General features: G+C 47.1%; 1 protein-coding gene across 3 annotated transcripts in view; it reads left to right on the top strand.

Annotated features, from left to right (window-relative positions):
- Window positions 1-20972, top strand: part of Igf2bp1 (insulin like growth factor 2 mRNA binding protein 1) — a 39191-nt gene extending 18219 nt beyond the window's left edge. Inside the window, exons 3-15 of one of the 3 annotated variants that reach the window (XM_027424090.2) lie at window positions 6627-6675; window positions 7049-7100; window positions 11438-11501; window positions 12411-12692; window positions 13402-13536; window positions 14944-15066; window positions 15725-15860; window positions 17518-17640; window positions 17940-18056; window positions 18729-18803; window positions 19743-19874; window positions 20162-20275; window positions 20880-20972. In XM_027424090.2, the coding sequence (XP_027279891.1) occupies window positions 6627-6675; window positions 7049-7100; window positions 11438-11501; window positions 12411-12692; window positions 13402-13536; window positions 14944-15066; window positions 15725-15860; window positions 17518-17640; window positions 17940-18056; window positions 18729-18803; window positions 19743-19874; window positions 20162-20275; window positions 20880-20972 (1495 nt within the window). Of the gene's footprint in view, window positions 1-6626; window positions 6676-7048; window positions 7101-11437; window positions 11502-12410; window positions 12693-13401; window positions 13537-14943; window positions 15067-15724; window positions 15861-17517; window positions 17641-17936; window positions 18057-18728; window positions 18804-19742; window positions 19875-20161; window positions 20276-20879 lie in introns of all 3 variants that reach the window. The other 2 variants (XM_027424089.2, XM_027424091.2) reach the window with 2 other exon arrangements.
- The last annotated feature ends 455 nt before the right edge of the window (window positions 20973-21427 follow it).

The following is a 21427-nucleotide window of genomic DNA, read 5'->3' as shown; positions in this document are numbered from 1 at the left end:
TCCCCAGCACATCGGAGCCACCAAAATAACCTCTGGAATTAGAAGGCTCTAGCCGTTGGAATCTTTCTAGAAATGTGGAGGAAAGTTGGGGAAGCCAGTGTGTGGGGTGTGTGTGAGTAGTTCTCACCTTCCTTGTTGGGTGTCAAGACCAGCTGGCCCATGGGAGTTCCTGAAGTGTCCCACCTTTTATTGGTTGGATTACAGATGCTTCTGAGCCCAATAGGCAACTTTCTGTTGATGAGTTAGAATTCAGTATCTATGTTGAACTGGAGCTTGGTGTGTCTACAGATTTGAGAATCCTCCTGGTTTGCTTTGGGTGGGGGCAGGGTCTTGCTATGTAGAGCAATTGGGATTAAATGCTTGGCTGTGTTGTGGGGTTTTTGTTTTGTTTTTGCTTTTCCTTTTTTCTTCAGACAGGGTTTCTCTGTAGCTTTGGAACCTGGCCTTGAATTTGATCCACCTGTCTCTGCCTCCTGAGTGCTGGGATTAAAGGCGAGTGCCACACCACCCAGAGGGGCTGTTTATTTTATGTATATGTTATTGTATGTTTTACCTGCACTTGAATGCCCAATGCCCACAAGCCACTGCTCGTAACAACTGAACCTTCTTTTCCAGCCTCATGGCTGCTGTTTTGCTGTACTCCAGTTACAACAGCAAACCCATCACTAGTCTGGCATTTATTTTCATGGTAGATGAAATGCCTTGGTAGAACCCAAGGCATTAGCACACTAGGCAGGTATCCTAGGGAACTACAGCTATAGTTCTCTGACTGTATTTTCTCATTGCCAGGGGTAGCTTTCTCTCACTTTGAGAGAGAAACTACAAGCTTCACTGAAAGCTTGGACTTCATTTAAATAAGTTTGTGTGGATGTGTGTTAGGGTCTTACCTTAGGTTTCTTGGATGGATGAATTCAAAATTTTTATTAACCCCCTGAAGTCTTGAAACTGCACAATTTTTTTTGTTGTTGTGTGTGTAGTGCGCCCCCCCCCCCCCACAGGGTTTCTCTGTGGATTTGGAGGCTGTCCTGGAACTAGCTCTTATAGATCAGGCTGGTCTCGAACTCACAGAGATCCACCTGCCTCTGCTTCCTGAGTTCTGGGATTAAAGGCGTGCACCACCAACGCCTGGCTTCTGGAGTGTTTTTACCTTTTCTTAAATTCCAGAAAAAAGAAAAGCTGATAACCAGTTACTCAGATCATTAATGTACGATGAATCCCTTATTTAAGAAAGTTGCCTGTAGGTAGACAGGCCGACCCCATTTGTAGACAGATACTTGAGATGAACCATCCTACTGCTTTCCCCCAGATGCGAGAAGTGGTCCCCAGAGAGTTGAAGGTTGACATGAGGCCACAGGTGGGAGGCAGAGCTTGGCCTTGGGTTGGGGTGGATGTGAAGATCCTGGTTTGTTTGTTTGTTTATTTATTTATTTATTGGGTTTTGAGACAGGGTTTCTCTGAATTGTTTTGGAAGCTGTTCTAGAACTCTGTAGACCAGGCTGTCCTCGAACTCACAGAGATCCGCCTGCCTCTGCCTCCCAAGTGCTGGGATTAAAGGTATGTGCCACCAATGCCCTGTTTCATCTCGTTTTTCAAGGAGATAGAAGTTCAGGCTTGATTTAAGACTGGGGCCTCTGCAGATTGGGATTCCAAAGAACTCACATGAAAAAATTAGGGGGTGGGATGGGACTGGGATTATAGCTCAGGAGTAGATAGTGCTTGCCTAGAGTCCATAAATCCCTGGGTTCGAGGCCAGCCTGGTCTACAGAGTGAATTCCAGGACGTCCAGGGCTATACAGAGAAACCCTGCCTCAAAACCAGAAAGCAAAAACAAAACAAACAAAAAACCCCACACAAACAAAATGGAAATCAACAGGGTTTTGGTTCAACTCCTGGCTTTGGCTTTAGTGGTTATAAAACAAGCACAAGACATTCATTAAGCCTCTTAATCTCAGGGCCCTGAGATTTTGTCAGACAAAACCACCAATAGCCTGAGCAATGGGAGGACTATGAGATGGATCTGAAAGGCACTCTTAAGTCTCGACACACCCCCAGCCCCAGCCCAGTGTGTATACTGTGATGGATGTCCTGGTGCATTCTTCTGTCTTTCTGCTCTCTCAATCTCCCTGACCTTTGTCCACACCCCAGGAGGAGGGGTGGTCCTCACATTCCCAGGTTGGCTTGGCAGCTGTCTAGAGGTGAGTTTTCCCAGTATACCATATGTCTGTTGAGCTGCCCTCCAGGGCTGGATCTCTGACTCTGTCAGCAGACAGAGGACATGAGAAAGCTACAGGCTGTTGGCACTTAGGAAGCATTTTTGGCTGATGTAACCGTTGCCTTTAATGGCCATTGCTTGCAGTTCATACACTTCAACAGGTTTAGCTGCTAGAGGACTGGGGTAGCTAATGAGTTTCTCCTAGTTCCCTCTCCTTGCTAGTGTAGTGATATATTATTTATGATTTATTAAAGCTTGACTGAGGATTCATAAAAGCAAAGTCAGCCTCAAACTATAGAAATCAGGCAGTGGAAATACACACTTTTAATCCAAGCAGCCAGAAGCTAGGAGGTCATGGTATGGCCACCTTTAATCCTGTGACTCAGGATTAAGAGGTAGACTGTTCTCTGTGATTCCAAGGCCACCGAGTTTTACACAAGAGTGGAGCGGTCTAAAAGAGAATTATAGCTCACACCTTTAATCCTAGCACTAGAGGGGTTACAGTCTGAGGCTTGGGATCAGCCCATTTATTCTGGGGTAGAGGTAAGAAGCTAGTGGCCAGCTGCTTTATTTTTCTGATATTCATGTAACATGCTAGAGTGGGCCTTGGCCCTCTAGACACTAAGAAAGTGCTCAGGTGTGGTGCCCTTTTACCTGTGGGACCTAAATACCGTTCATCCTAGTCCTGAGTAGGGCAGGGTCATCTGTCAAGGCAAGCAGTGGAGTGGAGGACTTGAGTTTGGTGAGGGTCATAGGCAGTGATTGTTTTATAAGATCTTTTTCTCATTATTGTGAACGAATTTAAATACTGCAATGGTTGTTACCTTTCTCTCACCAAGTGGTGCTTGTCCACCCTACCTTCTGATCTCCTCTCAGATGCTAACAAGGGCTTTATTGGCATTAATTTCCTCCAGGAGAAGCCAATATGGAGTGAAATAGGGGTTTGTTGTGCTCACTGTCCATCAGGAGCAACTAAGAAGTGGTTCTCAACCTTCCTAACGGTGTGACCCTTTGATATACTTCCTGGTGTGGTGGCCCCCAACCATAAGTGTGATTTTGCAATTGTTATTAGCACGACGCTCTAACCAACTGAGCTAGCCAGCTAGTGGTGATTTTGCTATTGTTATGAATCATAATGTATCTGTGTTTTCTGGTAGTCTTAGGTGATTCCCTGTGAAAAAGGGTAGTTTGACCCACAGGTTGAGAAAAGCTGAGAGCCTAAGCCATCAAGAAAGACATCAACCTAAACCAGCGGACTCTGGGCCTCCCTTATGTGGGATGAGTGAGTTATCCAAGGGGGTTGTAAGCAAGGGAATTCAGGTTACAGGTCTCAGCATTGCCCTATGCAGTTTGGGCCTTGAAAGGAACTAGATAGCACCACACTCTGGAAAACCACGCTTAGAAGACAAAGGTCCTTGGCTACCTCAGGTTTCCAGACCATCCCCTTGTGTTTTAATCAGGATTGGGGGCTTTGCTGAAAAGGAAGCCTAGAAGAAGCCTAGAGTGGGTTCCCAGGGTGGTGCGTGTGCCCTCGAGGGGTGAGAAGGCTGCTGGGATGTCTTTCTTTCATTGGTTGGGTGGCCCTGCCCTCCTCCCTCCCCCTCTCTCCTGGAACATTCCAGACATTCCAGCCGATCTGCCTGCCATTGCTTTCTGGATATGGATTAACATCCTTGCAGAGATTTGATTTCTCTGCTACCACCCTTCTCTTCTGCCTTTCCTGAATAGAGTCCTGAAACATATTGAAGAGGGAAGTTTTGGCCTTTGATCTTGGATTGCACTAATGAACTGTTTCCAAACTAGGCTCCTGTACTAGGGTAGCTTTTATGCCTAATTGCTGGGACTCCAAGGCAGGCGGCCTTCATCTTCTGCCCTCTATCCAAAAGGATTTTCTGGAAGGAGGTGTCCTGGGCTGGACTATTCCTGCTTTTAAACCAAGGCAGCATTCATTTCTTTCCCCAGATCCTACACCAAGTGGGAAGTAGAGAGTGTTAGTGTGTCTTTTTGGTCAGCAGTTGTTTTGTGAGAGTCTTATAAAGGAGGTCCACAGCTTCTTTTTGGCTAATCCTTGGACCTGAAGGGATGAGGTTAAGTACTCAGAAATGGGCTTGATGGCTGTGTGTGTGTGTCCCCTTGAATTTATGATCCTCTGCCAGTACCTTGGGTGTTGGGATTACAGGTATTTGATACTATGCTTACCTTTTTATGCAGTGCTGGAACTTGGACTAGGCTTTGTGCCTGCCAGGCAAGTATGCCCACTAAGTTACATCTGTTTGTCTTTCTTCCCTCCCTCTTTTTATTTATTTATTTATTTATTTATTTATTTTTAAAGAGTTTTTTTTTAATGTGTGTCTTACCTACATTTCTTTCTTCTTCTTCTTCTTCTTTTTTTTTTTAAGATTTTATTTATTATGCATACAGCATTCTGCTTCCATGGCGCACACCAGAAGAGGGCACCAGATCTCATAAGGGATGGTTGTGAGCCACCATGTGGTTGCTGGGAAGTGACTCTGGAAGAGCAGTCAGTGTTCTTAACCTCTGAGCCATCTCTCCAGCCCCTTCCCTCCCTCTTTTGCCCTTACTCTAATGCACCACCACTGCCCAGCTCCTTTACTTAGCTATTTCATCCCAGAGTTTCCTCACTAGCTCATGGATAAAGACTTGCCATTTTCAGAAGACCTTTGTATTTTATTCCCTGAGACACTAAACTCTGCCTTGGTAAAGAGACTGGCCTGGGACAGCCAAGGCCAACACATCCACAGTTTGGACACAGCATTCCTTTTGTGTCTCCTCACTAGCCAGCAGCTGGGTTACAGCTCATCTGAGGCCTGAGATCAAGTGACTTAAGCAAATCTTTATTTTAATTTATGTTATATGCATAAGTGTTTTGCCTGGGTGCATGTGCAGTGACTCTGGAGGCCAAAAGAGGGTATCTGATCCCCTCCAGTTATAGGGATTGTGACCCATCCATCATGTGTGTGCTGGCAATTAAACCCTGGTCCTCTAGAAGAGCAGCTAGTACTCTTAGCTGCTGAGCCATCTATCCAACCTTCTAAACCTTGACTTTGAACTAAGAGTTTGTTCAGGATCAAAGATATACAGAGATCTAAATGACAATCGACTAACACATCAAGTCAATTTAAATGTCTTAAACTCAGGGATTAAGGTATTGATTTGGGTGGTGAGCAGTTGCTCTGGGAGTCAGCCCTGAACCTTAAAGTGATCCTCAAGGGAAAATTTTTTCTTTTTGAGCTGTTTGAAAGCTGGGATGAGTAAGTATGGTATAGTCACCAGGGAGGGAGAAGGTGCTCCTTGTGCCGGGCTTGGTGTTAATCACTCTGGAGAGCCTTCACCACTCACAGACACATCTATTGTTACAGTTTAAGGACTTACTCCAAGTCTTTACAAATATTATCGACTGCCACCTCCCACCTGTGAATGGGTATTATCCCTTTCTACAAAAGGGGAGACTGCGCCTCAAGTTAAATAATCTTATAAAGATCAGTGCTAATGAGTGGTTTAGATCCCTAACTGTGCCAAGGGCTTAACCACTGTACTATTATCTTAGGTAATTGTAATAATATATTTTCCCCAATGCGGTGTGAGCACCTGGTCCAGACATTCCACCTCTTTTGTTCATTGGTGTGCCCCAACCTCAGCAGCCAAGCAGAGCTTGAAGTATGTGCCAGTTAAAGAGGTGTTGAATGACTGTCTTACTTGGCATTTAGATTTATTTATTTTATTAGGTATGTGTGGGTATGTACCTGTGAGTCAGGTCCCTGAGGTAGAGAGGCGTTAGATCCTCTGAAGCTGGAGCTCCAAGCAGTTGTGACCTGCCTCGTGGGTCCTGTAAGAGCTCTACGTACCATTTCTCTAGCTCCCCTGGATTTGTTGTAGTGCTGGACAGAGGAGTATGTGAGAAAGCTAAGTTATAGCAAATTTTAAGAAGTTTGTGATCTTTTGCTGCCATTATGCTGAGAACATCTGGTTCTGCATTCCTCTCTGGCCCTGTTGGTTGTTGGGCTGTTGGTTGTTGGGTCAGTGAGGCCCCTTCCGATTTGCAGTCTATATTCTTACTGGGTTGTTATTTTTTGTCCCAAGATGTTTCACCATGTACTCTGGCTGTCCTGAAACTTACTATGGAGACCAGGCTGGCCTCGATCTCAGATCTGCCTCCCTAGTGCTGAGAATAAAGGTGTGAGCTACCACCCCTGGGCTTTCCTTGCTATTTTAAGGGCTGAGGATCTGGTGTGTGCCAGTCCATGAATGAGTTCAGTTCCCGGGACTGGGGAGGAAGCCACCATTCTACAATTTTGGTGAGATAACAAGCTAGGACAAGGATGCGAAACAGCTATGTCATGGGAGCTAAACCTTCTGGAATTTTCTCTACCTTATTTTTTTCCTTTTATTTCAGGAGTCGGAAAATTCAGATTCGGAATATTCCACCCCAGCTGCGATGGGAAGTAAGTGGGGAAATGCACAGTGGGGTGAGAGCAGAAACAGCTCAGGGAGGGGAGGGGCTCTGTCCTTCTGAGTTGGTAGACATGACTAGAGAGTTCTCCCCCTGGGTGTCTCATTTGCACTCATACCCTGGGGCAAGAGGCATTAAGGAGGTAGGGAGAATGCTTTCTGATGACAGAAGTCTGAGTCTGCTTCAGATTTCCTTAGCACAGAGCCAGGGACATTCTTGCAAACCCTTGATGTTGCCTTCAGCATTAGGAATCTAAGGAGATGGAACTGAAGTGCTCAAAATGTCTAGTTCTTCGTGGTGTCCCAGAGCTTTGGGTCAGGGGATGTCCAGGCTCTGGGATACTCAACCCTTTCCTACTTCTCCAGGTGCTGGATAGCCTGCTGGCCCAGTATGGTACAGTGGAGAACTGTGAGCAAGGTAAGACATATGCAAAGAGGTGGATGCCTTCAGTATCAAGCTGTTCTGTGACCATAGACCACTGTGAAGATCCAGTGTGGAGTAGCAGGAAATGTGCTAGATAACTGGCCCCAGCATGTGCCCTACTGTGTGAAACCGTGAAACTGGGTTGTTGTGTGGTAGGCAGTCTTGGAAGCCTCTCATTTTTCCTTTTTCAGTTTTTCAAGACAGAGTCTCACTGTGTAATGCTGGCTGGCCTGAGCTCAGATCTGTTAACCTCTGCCTCTTGGGTTTTTGGGATTAAGACGTGGGCCAACACACTTTACTTCATTACCCTTTTTCGATGAGTTCCAGGCTCGGCTCACAGGAATCACAGTATTTCAGTAGAACTTTTAAGAATAGAATTTGTACTCTTGAGAGGCAGAAGCAGGAAGATCTTTGAGTTTGAGGCGTGCGGGGGTGGGAAGGGGTGTTGGAGACATGGCTCTCCAGAGGTCCTAAGTTCAATTCTCAGCTACCACTTAGTGGCTCACAACCATCTATGAGATTTGGTGTACATGCAGGCAGAACACTACTAAATAAATAAATAAATAAATCTTTAAAGTAAATCCAGAGTGTAACCTGATCTACAGAGAGAGTTCCAGGACAGCTAGGCTATACAAAGAAACCCTGTCTAGGAAAGACAATAACAACAACTGAATCAAAGCAACAAAAGAAAAGGACAGGGGAGGCAGGAGGAGAGTGTGGGGAGATGGATGATTCAATGATAAAGAGCACTGGTTATAGAGGCAAGCGGATCTCTGTGAGTTCGAGGCCAGCCTGGTCTTCAGAGCAAATGCTAGGATAGGCTCCAAAGCTACACAGAGAAACCCTGTCTCGAAAAACAAAAAAACAAAAAAACAAAAAAAGGAGCTCTGGAGAGATAGCTCAGAGTTTAAGAGCACTGACAGCTCTTCCAGAGGTCCTGAGTTCAAATCCCAGCAACCACATAGTGGCTCACAACCATCTTTAATGAAATCTGGTGCCTTCTTCTAGCATGCAGGAGAACACTGTATACATAATAAAATCTTAAAAAAAAAAAAAAAAAAAAAAAAAAAAAGCACTGGCTACAGAGGCAGGCGGATCTCTGTGAGTTCGAGGCCAGCCTGGTCTCCAGAGTGTGTGCCAGGATAGGCTCCAAAGCTACACAGAGAAACCCTGTCTTAAAAAACAGAGAAGGGGGGGGGGTGTGCTGGCAGAACGTCCATGCACATAAATTAAAAATAATTGAAAAGTTGTTTTAAAAATCCACCAAACAGTAAGGCAGTGGTGGCACACACCTTAATCCCAGCATTTGGGAGGCAGAGGCAGGCCGATCTCTTGAGTTTCCACAGCCAGGGCTACCCAGAGAAACCCTGGAACAACCATCCCCCATTCCAAATCCCCCAAACAGGGTTTTATTTATTAATAGTTTGTGTAGGCAAAATCTTTTGACAAGTATGCCCACAGAGAGAAGAGTAATAGGAATTCCAAGCCATACAAAATTATCTGTGATTTTGAGGATCCTCTATTTCTAGGAGGATAAACTCTTTTGCATAGAAAAAGGGCTTGGGGTGATTTGCCTGGACGTAGGGTCATCTTTTTTTTTTTTTTTTTTTTTTTTTTTTTTTTTAAGCCAACACTTTAAAGAGCATTACATGTTCATGGGTGTGGTGTGATGCATAGGGGTCCTGCTTTAAATAAGCATATTAGCCTCCTCGCTTTGTCATTTCTTTTTGGTGAGAAGATTCAATCTTGTACTCTCTGAAATACATGGCTGTCATACCACTCAGAAAGAAGCATCCTGAACTCTCAGTGTCCTGTCTGTCACTTAGCATCCACCAATCAGCCTCTCCCCAGACTTCCTTCCCTGCCAGTCTTCCCGCCTCTGTTCTCAGTTCAGTGAGAATACCTTTCCCTCCCGCTTCTGTTCCTTTCTCCTTTTCCTCTTTTCCCCATTTCCTCTCCTTTCCCCTCCTTTTCTCCACCCCTCTTCCCCTCTCCCTTCTATTCTCTCCACCTGCCTTCACATTCCTGAGAGCGTGTGGGCACTTGTCCTTAACCTGACTTATTTAGTTTAACTTAGTAATTTCTGGTTCTATCTAGTCATAGATGAGGGGATTTCAATTTATTTATTTTTGACTCAATGGTGTGTTGTGTGTGTTAGGGTCAGGGAAGTGCACGCATGAGTGCCTCCTGTTGGCCACTTTAGATGCATTGCATTTCTGCCTGTGAATGGTGAGTGCAGCAGCCACTTTTGGAAATCTTTAAGAAACATTGATGACTCTGTCTGAGGTTTAAATATTCATTTCTAAATTCTTTGTAGAGGAGGCAAGCTGTGTGTGTTGACATATGATTACAGACCTCCTGCCCAGCAGTGGAGTTCTGTCTTTGCTTTAACCTTCTAACTTACCTTTCATCTCAAATGCCAGAACACAGCGTAATTCGCTCATAGCTGTTGCCCAGTCCTGATTTTAGCGGGACTCATGACAGACCAGGGGGGCCACACTGAGCACCACCTTCTGCCACCCCTAAGAAACAGGCTCAGCCAGGTTGACACCTGAATCTTTCCCTGGAACCCACATGATGGATGGAGAGAGCTGACTCCCTAAAGTTTTCCTCTGACCATCACACATCTAAACACATGCCCATGCATGCACCAGAAATAATTTAAAGTAGTTTAAAATGAAATTAAAAAGATTCCACAGATGTTGCTAAAGGCTCTCACCAGCCCAGGATGGCCTCAGACCAGGGCCTCAGGCCTGCACCACCACACTCAGTTTCATTTTAGGCAGGGCCTTGCAGTGTGGTCCTGGCTGGCCTTACAATTAGCCCAGGCTGACCAGAAGATCATGGCCATCCTTATTCTCGGTTTGCTGGGATAACTAGTGTGTTCTGCTGCACCCAACTTTAATTGTTAGTTACTGGTTTATTTGAGAAAGGGTCTCCCTTTGTAGCTTATTATTTTACAGTGTAGCAAAGGCTGGTCTTGAACCATGATCCTATTCCTGCCTTTGGGCCTTCTGAGTCCCAGAATTGGAGGTGTGCACAACTACCCTCAGCCTCAAATGTCACTTTCTTTTTAAATTTTTAAAAAATTTTTTTTACTTGTTTTAGTTTTTCTGAGACAGGGTTGCACTATGTATGTAGCCTTGACTGACTTAGAGCTTGCAATGTAAACCAGGCTGGCCTTGAATTAATTCATAGATATGCCTGCCTCTGCCTCCTGGAGTCAGTAGGGTATGAGCCCCTTAATTTTTAGAAATCTTTTTTACATTTATTGAGCTTGTGTGTGTGCACACACATTTGTCATTCCCACCTTGTAAAAGTCAGATGACAACTTGGGAGTTGGTTTTGGTTTTCTTTTTGGTTTTTCGAGACAGGGTTTCTCTGTGTAGGGGAGTTGGTTTTCACGTGGGGCTCTGAGATATGACTCAGGTTCTCAGCCTTGCCAGCAAGTTCCCGTTTTCCACTGAGCCATCTCACCTTGTTTTTTATTTTTATTTATTTTTAACTTTCTGTGTATGGCTGTTTGACTCTATCTGTGTTTCTGTACCATGTGTATTCAGTGCTGGAAGAGACCAGATCCAATTTCCTGGAAGTAGAATTACAGAAGGTTGTGAGCCACCATGTAGGTCCTGGGATGGAACTGGCTCCTGGGGAGGGCAGCTAGTGCTCTTAGCCACTGAGCCGTCTCTGAGGTATTTCTTTATCAGTACAGTTTTGAGTTCCTGATCTTTCTGCTTTCCCCTCCCAACTGTTGAGACTACAGGTGTACACCATAATGCTTGGCCTGGTGTTGCCCCCACCCCCAAACCCTTGGATGGGATTCATTCTTAGGACCCATAACTATGGTGGCCCAGTGTGTCCTATGTCCATTCTCAAGATACTTAGAATACTGGAGCCTGGAATTCCTTCTCTCAAAATGTGTCTTTGTGGATATCCTAGCTTAGAGAATGGATTTAGGTAGTCCCAAGTCTCTCCAGCTATTCAGGGAAGGAGACGCAGACCATTTTCTTGACTGTTAATCTGTAAGTGGCTAATCTCACCCAGTGGGTGTTGCTTTTTTGCTAATTGGACTTTCCCAGGAAAGTTTGCCTCCAGATTGGGAATGTGTTTGGCGGGTTGGTGCACCATCACCACATCTGGAGCAGGGGAAGGCTTCGATAGCCTGGCTTCCACTGTCTCTGGTGAAAGGGGTCTTCTGTGAGGGGTGTTTTCACTTGTGCTTTGAGAACCTTATTCCAAGCTTGGGGTAGTCCACTATTCAGCCTCTTGACTTACAAACAGCTTGGGTTTGTGGTCAGAGCTCTAACTTGGGTGACCCCTTGTCTCTACAGTGAACACAGAAAGTGAGACCGCAGTGGTCAACGTCACCTACTCCAACAGGGAGCAGACCAGGCAGTGAGTACCTCAGAGTGGGCCGTGTTCTACTGGAGGGGTGTGTGGGGGGACACACCCCTGTGTGTGGGTCCAGGCAGGCTGGAGTCTTCACTGGCTTCTGATAATGGTTTAGCTAATCCACAGAAGGTCTTTTCAGGGGTTTGTGTTTGCTTCATGTTTTGTTTCACAAATGAGAAATTTCTTAGTAAAAATGAACTGGAGGGAGGGGGGCTACTGATTAGGAGAGAAAGAAGATTGTCTCTAGGTACCCAGGACTGCAGTGTCCTCTATGTGTCGATGGTGCCATCTCTTGGTTATGTGGGGGAACTGTCTCATTCAAAAAAGAAAAAGGGAAGGTGGATGAAAACTGTTTCTATTTTGAGACCTTAGTGACCTCCAGTTCACTTACAAAGCCAGTGCTACCCCAGACGCCTGATTTTCCTACCCCCTATTTCCTGAATGTTGGGATCATAGGTATGACTTGCTGCTCCTGAATCAAGTGATGCAGGATGGTTAGGAGCCCAGCTGATGTCCCCACCCATGGGTCCCTGCCACCACCACCACCACCACAAGTCCCAGCTCTTTAGTTAGCCCTTAAGTTTAGCATTTACAGTTCTTACTGTGGAGTGGACAGACCACATATTGTGTACATTGGTTATTTATAGCTCTACCTGGCTGCCATAGGCTTTTGCCACATATTTGTTTTTTCCTTCAACATTTTCCAATGGTCTTAAAAGCATGAGGCCTTACTGAATCAATTACTTTTCCTTTAGTGTCTTCTTGTAGATTGGATAGTTCCCTAGAGATGGTTATCTCCCCATCATCACTGTGTTCCCAGCTGTAACCCAGTAGGTGCTTTGTGGAAGGAGGCACGAGGCACTGGATGTGATTGACAGTTGCAGTGACCACTGGACTTCTCTCTGTCCCCAGAGCCATTATGAAGCTAAATGGCCATCAACTGGAGAACCATGCTCTGAAGGTCTCATACATACCTGATGAGCAGATAGCTCAGGGTCCTGAGAATGGGCGCCGTGGAGGCTTTGGCTCTCGGGGCCAGCCTCGGCAAGGATCACCCGTGGCAGCAGGGGCCCCAGCCAAGCAGCAGCAAGTAGACATCCCCCTCAGGCTCCTGGTGCCCACGCAGTATGTAGGTGCTATCATTGGCAAGGAGGGTGCCACCATCCGCAACATCACAAAACAGACCCAGTCCAAGTGAGTACTGGGAAAGGGGGGCTGGGCATAGGGAACAGATGGGGGCCTGGGGAGAGAGGCTCCTGGAAAAAAGATGGTATGGGTATTGGCACTTTTCTCCTGGGAATTGTTGATTTGGCATGGGTGGTCGCTATTGCCAGTGTTATTTAGCTTTTTGTGGCAGTTGGGCAAGCCAGGAAACAGAATGGGTCTCTGTCCATATACTGTCACCTACAGGAAGAACTCCCTAATTCCCCATAACAAGTTGCCCAGGAAACCAGTCCTATTGAGAGTCCCTCACTCCTCAGGGACTTTATGATAAGTGGCCACTGAATAGTGGTCACAGCCTGGCTAATGTCCTGGCCCTTTGGCATAACTTATAATTAGGTCCCTCTCACACTGTAGTGTGAGAGGGAGAGGCTCAGGTTGTGTCCTTACTCATAGAACATTACTTATTTACTTGTGGTTGGGACAGTGTGACTTCCTGATACAAGGACTCTAGAAGAGGAAAACAGCTGTGAGGTGGACTGCATTGTCCTCTCCAGCCACCTCCTGGCAGAGGTTGTTAGGGCAGCACCTGGCCATGGTTCCCTGGCTCCTTTACTTTCCTGCTTCTATACTTGACAGGCCCATTTCCAAGGAAAGTGGATCCCATGCCTTTGGTTAACAAGAGGTGGGGAAGTCGGTGTTATTGGAGACAACTAACCAGCCTTATCCTTGTGGTCCTCAGGATAGACGTGCATAGGAAGGAGAATGCAGGAGCTGCCGAGAAGGCCATCAGCGTGCATTCAACACCCGAAGGCTGCTCCTCAGCTTGCAAGATGATCTTGGAGATAATGCACAAGGAGGCAAAGGACACCAAAACGTAAGATCTAGCTGCACTTCAGTGACTGCTGCCACTCCACCCAATCCCCCCTCCCCCCTTCTGTGCTATGAGTCAAGCCAGGCAGATTCTTGGCTACTGAGCTACACCCCAGCCTCTACTCAATTATTAATAACAACGATACAGAGATTTGGAAAGTCACAAACTGCACAGAAAACATAGAAGCTGAGACATAAGATCTTTCCCTTGTATAATTTTATGTACTCCGTGTTTCTATTTGTGTCCATATGTGTGGATATGTGTCCGTTTGAGTCTCCGTAGATGGAGTATGTTTAGGCAAGTGTGCATGTGTGTCAGCACAGGTGGTCAGGCTGAATGCTGTCAGTACATCTGTCAGTAAATATAAAGCCACTGCAGAGAGAGAAGCAACACAGGCCTTGAAATGTAGCACAGTAGCATGAAGTAGATGCCTACATACATGAGGATCTGAGTATGGGCCTCACTAATGCAAAAAAGTATAGGTGATTTATTTACAACACTTTCTGGGTTGGTGCTCTTTGGTGTGAATGGGGGTGTTTGAGGCTGGATCTCACTGTAGCCCAAGATAACCTTGAACTCCTGTAATCCCAGCCTTCATGAGTCCTGGCTTCAGTTTCTCTCTCTCTCTCTCTCTCTCTTTCTCTCTCTCTCTCTCTCTCTCTCTCTCTCTCTCTCATTCTCGCTCTCTCTTTCTCTCTTGTTCTCTCTTTTCTTCATGTGCATATATGTTTTGCCTGCATGTATGTCTTTTTTCTCTTTTTGAGGTAAAGTTTTTCTGTGTAGCCCTGGAATTCACTCTGTAGACTATGCTGGTCTCAGATTCAGATGATATACCTGCTTTTGTCACCTAAGCGCCCCATCAAGAGACATCCACCACTACCACCCCACTCAGTTGCTATTTTCTTGATCCAGCTTTATCGGGGTTCACTTAGTACAATAATGCTGTTAATAGACATGTTTGCCTAGAGTAGCTGGGACTGTAGGCACATGCTACCATATCTGGCTTCATTGTGTTGTTTCCCTTTTGTGTTCCCTCAACCCCCTTCATCTTGGGTGGACCCTGGGCCTCATGCATGCTGGGCAAAGAGCTCAGCTAAACTACCAAGCTAAACCCTCAAACTCTATTGCACCTGCCTTTTGTGTGTGTGGTGGGTGGTTTTTTGAGTGTACAGTTTGGGTTTCATTTATATAGGGCAGTATCTGCTGAAACCATGAGAATAATGCTTTGACTCCTAAAATTACATCCCACCTTCTACAGTCCATTCTCACCCACCATTTCTCTGTTGTATGCCACTGGTCTGGGTTTTGTAATCTTCTGACACTTGATTTGTCCTGGGTTTGTTGTGGATGACCTCATGGTTGAGTCTTTGTTGGCATTATTGACCAGGCTGTCCCCCATTTCCTCCTTAGGGCTGACGAGGTTCCCCTGAAGATCCTGGCCCATAATAACTTTGTGGGGCGACTCATTGGCAAGGAAGGGAGGAACTTGAAGAAGGTTGAGCAGGATACAGAGACGAAGATCACCATCTCATCGTAAGGCTTTCCCTAGTTCCCTTTACAGGAGTGGTGAGCACAGGGTTGGGGTACCATGCATTTCATCACTGAGCCTTAGTACCTGCCTCTGCTGGGTACTGGTTCTGCTGGCATAAGACCAATCAGAGAAGTGATGAGATCATTTTCTACATCTCCATAAGGGCTGGAGCACCTTCCTCTTGGCACATTCTACCTCTGTGCATCTCTTGGAAAGCCTGTGGCTAGGTTGTGGGCTTTTTACGTAAGTCTGTCACTCTGAGAGGTGTGCAGGCCTGGGTGCACTGGGCTGTCTCTGATCAGTGAAAGGTACGGGTTAGCTATTTGTAAGCACCCTGCCTCTCCATTCATTTCCTTAGAGACTGGCCTGTTTGTAGGGTAATTCTTCTGCAAAACAGCACAAGCAAAAGACCCCCTGCAACACAGCCATCCTGCATGTGTGGCGACCGCACCTTCACAATAAGTCTGTTTCCTCCTTGGCTGTCATGTGCTCTTTACCCTGGTTACCTGAGGCTGCAGATAAGTTAGACAGCCTTTAGAAATGCTGGCCCTTTAATTTTAGAAATTTTAGAAATGCTGGTCTTTTGACATTGTACCTAGCTGGGGCCTGGTCCCAGTCCTGCACTGCCCACTACTTGACATTGCCCTGTTTTCCTGCCAGGCTCCAGGATCTCACCCTCTATAACCCTGAGAGGACCATCACTGTGAAGGGGGCCATTGAGAATTGCTGCAGGGCTGAGCAAGAGATCATGAAGAAAGTTCGAGAGGCCTACGAGAATGATGTAGCTGCCATGAGCGTGAGTGAGAAGTGGCACCCTTCTGTGTTTGTTGCTGGGAGTTGAATGTAGGCCCTGGAGATGGCAAAGTCTTCTATCCCTGAACTCTGTCCTAGTCCCTCTTCCACACCTAGCAAGGGCAGCAGCAGACAGGGTGACCAGCATGACCTTGGAGTATGTATGTGTGGACACCATGTACATCCCAGGTTCCCACCAAGGCCAGAGAGGGCATCAGAGTCACTGGAACTAGAGTTACGGATGGTCATGTGCCACCATGTGGGTGCTTGGAATTGAACCTGGTTCCTTTGGAAGAGCCCTTAACCAGCTTTCTAGCCCCTCAGTTTGCTTTTAGACTTAATTTTTGGTTTGTTGGTAGTGGTCGTGCTGGGATCAAATCCAGGGGCTTGCACATTGTAGGTAAACACTCTGCTGCTGGAAATGGGTAAACTGTATTACTCAACAGGGCTGGTCATCTGGCTCCTAATGTAGGGTTGGGGGCATAATCTTGGGTTTCGTGGATTACTGTATTTTAGCCAATCTGATCTAGATGATGTGATACTCCTCCAGGAAAACTTGTATTGGGGTAGACAGAAAGGCCATAATTTAACTTCTTCTGAGATAAGACTTCAGTGTGTAGGCTAGAACCGAATTCAGTTCTCACTCCTTGGCCTCCAAGTGCCAGGAGGCTACCATACCCAACTCAGGATTTATATTTATTTATTTTTGTGTGTGTGCATATGTGTATGCAGAGGGCAGGGGGACATCAGATGTCCTGCAGTCCTGTTTCTGTCCCCCAAACCCATTGTGCTTAGGCACATGTGTGATCATTTCCATGGGTGCTGGTATTCACACTCAGGCCCTCAGTGCTCTTACCCACTGAACCATCATCCCTCTCCCTACCATCTGATTTTGCTTTTTTGTTTTTGTGTGTGTGTGTGTGTGTGGTTTTTGTTTGTTTGTTTGTTTTTGTTATTTTTTTTTTTTTTCAAGACAGGGTTTCTCTGGCTTTGGAGCCTCTCCTGGCACTCGAGCTGTAACCAGGCTGGTTTCGAAATCAGAGATCCACCTGCCTCTGCCGCCCGAGTGTTGGGATTAAAGGCGTGGGCCACCAATGCCCTGCAGATTTTGCTGGTTTGTTTGAGACAGTGTTTCAGTGTGTAGCCTGGCTAGGCTGGTTTGGAACTTGATAAATAGAGCTAGCCTCTAACTCACAGAGATTAATCAATACTGGAATTTTATTCTCACCATGCCCAACCCCATTTTGATCTTCTAAAGGCAGTTGGGGATGGGATACCTAGCAGAAAGTTTCAGCACTACTGGGGCCCCAGGAATCAAAGGGAAAGTTGTCTCAGCTTCTCACAGAGGGGCATTACATTCTCAGGTTATGGGCCTCTTTTGCTTCCATCAGTGTGATAGAAATAACTAGAGAACCTGCTTAAACATACAGTTTAGTCCAATGAGGAGATCTCCACGGCTCAAGGGAAACCACAACACCAGGCAGATTTTGTACAAAAGCAAATAACTTCTTTGAGGAGCTGGGAGTCCTGCCTCCTCCTGTAGGTTAGCCAGAGCCACATCCTATGGCCCAGCAGCCCCCTCAGCAGGTTGACCCCATACCCTAGGCCACCCCCCTGGAGCCTGTGGGCGCGCTGACCTGAGTCTCTCCTCTCTCCTCCAGCTGCAGTCTCACCTCATCCCTGGTCTCAACCTGGCTGCTGTGGGTCTCTTCCCGGCGTCATCCAGTGCTGTCCCTCCGCCGCCCAGCAGCGTCACTGGGGCTGCTCCCTACAGCTCCTTCATGGTAAGTGGACGGTCTTCTGACTGGGGACCCATGGGAGTCAGAGCTTAGTGCATTGGCAAGATGGTGAGAGAGGCCTGCAGCTAGAGGCCAGCTGCACGAAAGCAGCCCAGCCCGGAAGCACCTGTGGCGTGGGAGCAGCTTCCCACTGATTGTGCTTCCCTTTAGCGGGATGAGAGCTCAAGAGTCCGTGGTAGCCTTCCATGACCTGATGTGTAAGGCAGCAGGATAGAGGGGCTCCTGGGTTCTGCCTCGCCCTACTCCCTGGCCCTTTGGTAAGGAGTCCCTTGTCCTGGCAGCAGGCTCCTGAGCAGGAGATGGTACAGGTGTTCATCCCTGCCCAGGCTGTGGGCGCCATCATCGGCAAGAAGGGGCAACACATCAAACAGCTCTCACGGTTCGCCAGCGCCTCCATCAAGGTGAGTTCTTCCAGGTCTAGTTCTTCACACTTTGGGGAATGAAAGCCCAGTCGCCTGTGGGTGTCTTCACTACTTCTAACTACGTTTCTAGGCTATATGAGAAGCAGTATAAGACAGCAGGCTGAGATGTTATGAAAATAGAATGGACCCAGCCCTGTTCTAAACCAATACCCCCACCACCTGCTGGACTCACTTTGCACGTGTGGGATGTAGGAAGCAGGCAGGGCCTAGGAGTGAGCACTATGTCTGTGCTGGTTCTTACCTCCCTGCATCCAGAATCCAGGAAACCAGTGCTGTTGTCAACTCTATGGGTCCAGGTTGATGGGTTTCATTCTATGGCATTTAAAGCTTTGTGATTCCCTCCCTGACCCCAAGAGAGGTGAAACCTCTACCTTCTCTATGTAGTCACCTCATAAGTCCCTGCCTCTTGGCAGCACCCTGCTAAGAAAGGACCCTCTCTCTGATGGGATGGTGGTGGGGAGCAGTCCTGCTGAGGAGATGTCACAGAGGCAGGTCCCTCATCACAGGTCTGTGTGCATACAGGAACTTGGATTTGAGGCTCTTTGTTCTTCTTCCCTTTCTCAGAATGGACAGAGGAAGGGAATTAGGGGATGGAGATGCCTTCATCTTCCTCTGGAAGCAGCCCCCTCTGACTAACTGTGTACTTTATAGATTGCACCACCGGAAACGCCTGACTCCAAAGTTCGAATGGTTATCATTACTGGACCCCCAGAGGCACAGTTCAAGGTCTGTTCCATATTGCATTTTCACAATGGATACAGGGAGCGGAGGTTGGGAACTTAACACATTCGGGGAAAAGGCTGGGGCGGCTTCTGTTTGCTGTCAGATTTCTGTCACGTCTTCCAGGCTCTACAGATACACAGCTGCGAAGCTGCTTTCAAAGTGCTGCTAAGCTTAATTTCTGTTCATGTCCACTTCCTCCCTCACTTCCTCATGGTCCACACAGGAATGTGAGAAGGAAGGGAATCTGAGGTGTTGGCATTTGATGCCGGCTCCTCTTTATGTCTACATCGCTTCACTTGATCTCTGTGAGGCTGGAGACTGGGTACCGGGTAGCTGTCTAGGCACCCAAGGAGCATCAGTTGCCTCCATTCATGGTTGTCATGCTAGTTATTGCCACATCCTGGAACCTATAAGTAGTACATCCTTTGAAGTGTATATTCATTTCTCTCTTTCAGGAGGGAGGTGGGAAGAGATTAAGGCAGGGTCTCAGTTTGTAACTCTAACTGGCCCAGAACCAGGTCTGCAGACCAGGTTGCCTATGCACTTGTGATTCTCTTGCCTCTGTAATCCTCGGATACTTATTTACTCATGGGTCATAATCTGAGGGTCTCAAGCATTACAGATAATCAGAGAACCGTTGAAGGTCACCCACTAGGGCTTTGCAACCACTTGCCTTAGCTGGCTGGTCCTCCTAGGTAGAGGAGCTAGGGGACTAAAGGCCTTACACTTAGATACACGGCTGCTTTTTATTTTTATTTTGGTTTTTTGAGACAGGGTTTCTCTGTAGCTTTGGAGGCTGTCCTGGAACTAGCTCTTGTAGACCAGGCTGGTCTCAAACTCAGAGATCTGCCTGCCTCTGTCTCCCGAGTGCTGGGATTAAAGGTGTGAGCCACCACCGCCCAACATACATGGCTGCTTTTAACCCTGACTTCTTCTCCCTAGGCTCAGGGAAGAATCTATGGCAAACTAAAAGAAGAGAATTTCTTTGGTCCTAAGGAGGAAGTAAAGCTGGAGACCCACATACGGGTGCCAGCTTCAGCAGCTGGCCGGGTCATTGGCAAAGGTGGCAAAACGGTGAGCTCCCAGGGCTGGAAGCTCCAGGCCTTGTTTTCTGAGACCCACCCTTTGTCTGGCTTTGTTCCTTTTACCTTCATTTGTCCACTGAATATTTCCCTGGCCCAGTGCCATTCAACTTCCTCTCCCCACTTGTGGTCCTGCAGTGGGTTTTCTTTTCTGGTGCTGTGTTTTAAACCCAGGACCTCACGCACTAAACAAAGCATCCTACCACTGAGTTGCCCTCCTCCCCCTATGCATTTCATTGCTGGCGCTCTGAGCTTCTCTCTGGCTGTCCCACCCGCTAGGTCAATGAGCTGCAGAACTTGACTGCTGCTGAGGTGGTGGTGCCAAGAGACCAGACTCCGGATGAGAATGACCAAGTCATTGTTAAGATCATCGGGCATTTCTATGCCAGCCAGGTATGCAGCATGCTCTCCTACCTTCAGAGGACTCAGGAGCCAGGAACAGAGAAAGGAGGGCTGGGATATGAACCGATCTGGTAAAACAGCCAGTGCTCTTAACTGCTGAGCCATATTTTCAGCCCCAATGGAAGAAAATGGAAGAATGAATGTGAGGAACTGTCCCATCACTGTTTGGTACCCTGTATCTGGACGTCTTTCTCCCACTGTTTCACTGCATAGTAGTTTAAAGTGAGACAGGGTTTCTCTGTGTAGCCCTGTCTTTCCTGGAACGTACTCAGTAGACTAGGCTGGTCTTGAACCTCACATCTGCCTACCTTTGCCTCCTGGGTACTGGGATTTAAAGGTGCGCACCACCACTGCCTAAAGTGGTTCCTGCTAATGTATGATTGGCACATCCTGAAATGTACTTATATGTAGGAGCTGCAGTTCCATTTCAGCTTCGGTAGCAGGTCAGAGTGTTAATTCCTCCTCCCCCAACACACACACCTCCCTCCCTGACTTAGGTCTCTCTTTCTCCATTCAGTAGAGGCTGTTGTTGGTATGCGAAGTGTCTTTCCTTGGAGGTCCTCATCCTCCTCATCCTTGCCTGTTCCCAATACAGATGGCGCAGCGGAAGATCCGAGACATCCTGGCTCAGGTTAAGCAACAGCACCAGAAGGGACAGAGCAACCAGGCCCAGGCACGGAGGAAGTGACAGCTCCTTCCTGTCCTATTGGCTCCAGATCAGCAGGCAGAACGCAGAACTGGAGGGCAGAGGGCCAGTGTGCTCTTCCCAGCAGGCCTGAGAATGAGTGGGAATCGGGCTTTTGGGTCTGGCTGGAGATCAGGTTTGCCCACTGTCTTGAGAAAAATGTCTCAGTGAGGAACCCTGATCTCTCGCCCCCAATTCATTCAGCCAGGTGGGCACCATGGCGCACCCCTTGGAATGTCACCATTGCAGTTATAGCTTGGGTTGCTTTTAAACGTGGATTGCTTTGAGGAAGTTCTCCAGCCTCATCAGAAAGATGGGTCAGATCCCAGTGGGGAAGAGAAATAAAATTTCCTTCAGGTTTTATAAACCTCAAAGGATAGTTTGTTTCTTGACCCCAGAATCTTTCTAACCTGACTTCTTGGTTATTGATAAATTCCTCCCATTCTTAATGCCTTGAC

Source organism: Cricetulus griseus, chromosome 7, assembly GCF_003668045.3.
Source record: "Cricetulus griseus strain 17A/GY chromosome 7, alternate assembly CriGri-PICRH-1.0, whole genome shotgun sequence".
Taxonomy (NCBI): Eukaryota; Metazoa; Chordata; class Mammalia; order Rodentia; family Cricetidae; genus Cricetulus; species Cricetulus griseus.
This window is presented reverse-complemented; position numbering and strand designations above follow the sequence as displayed.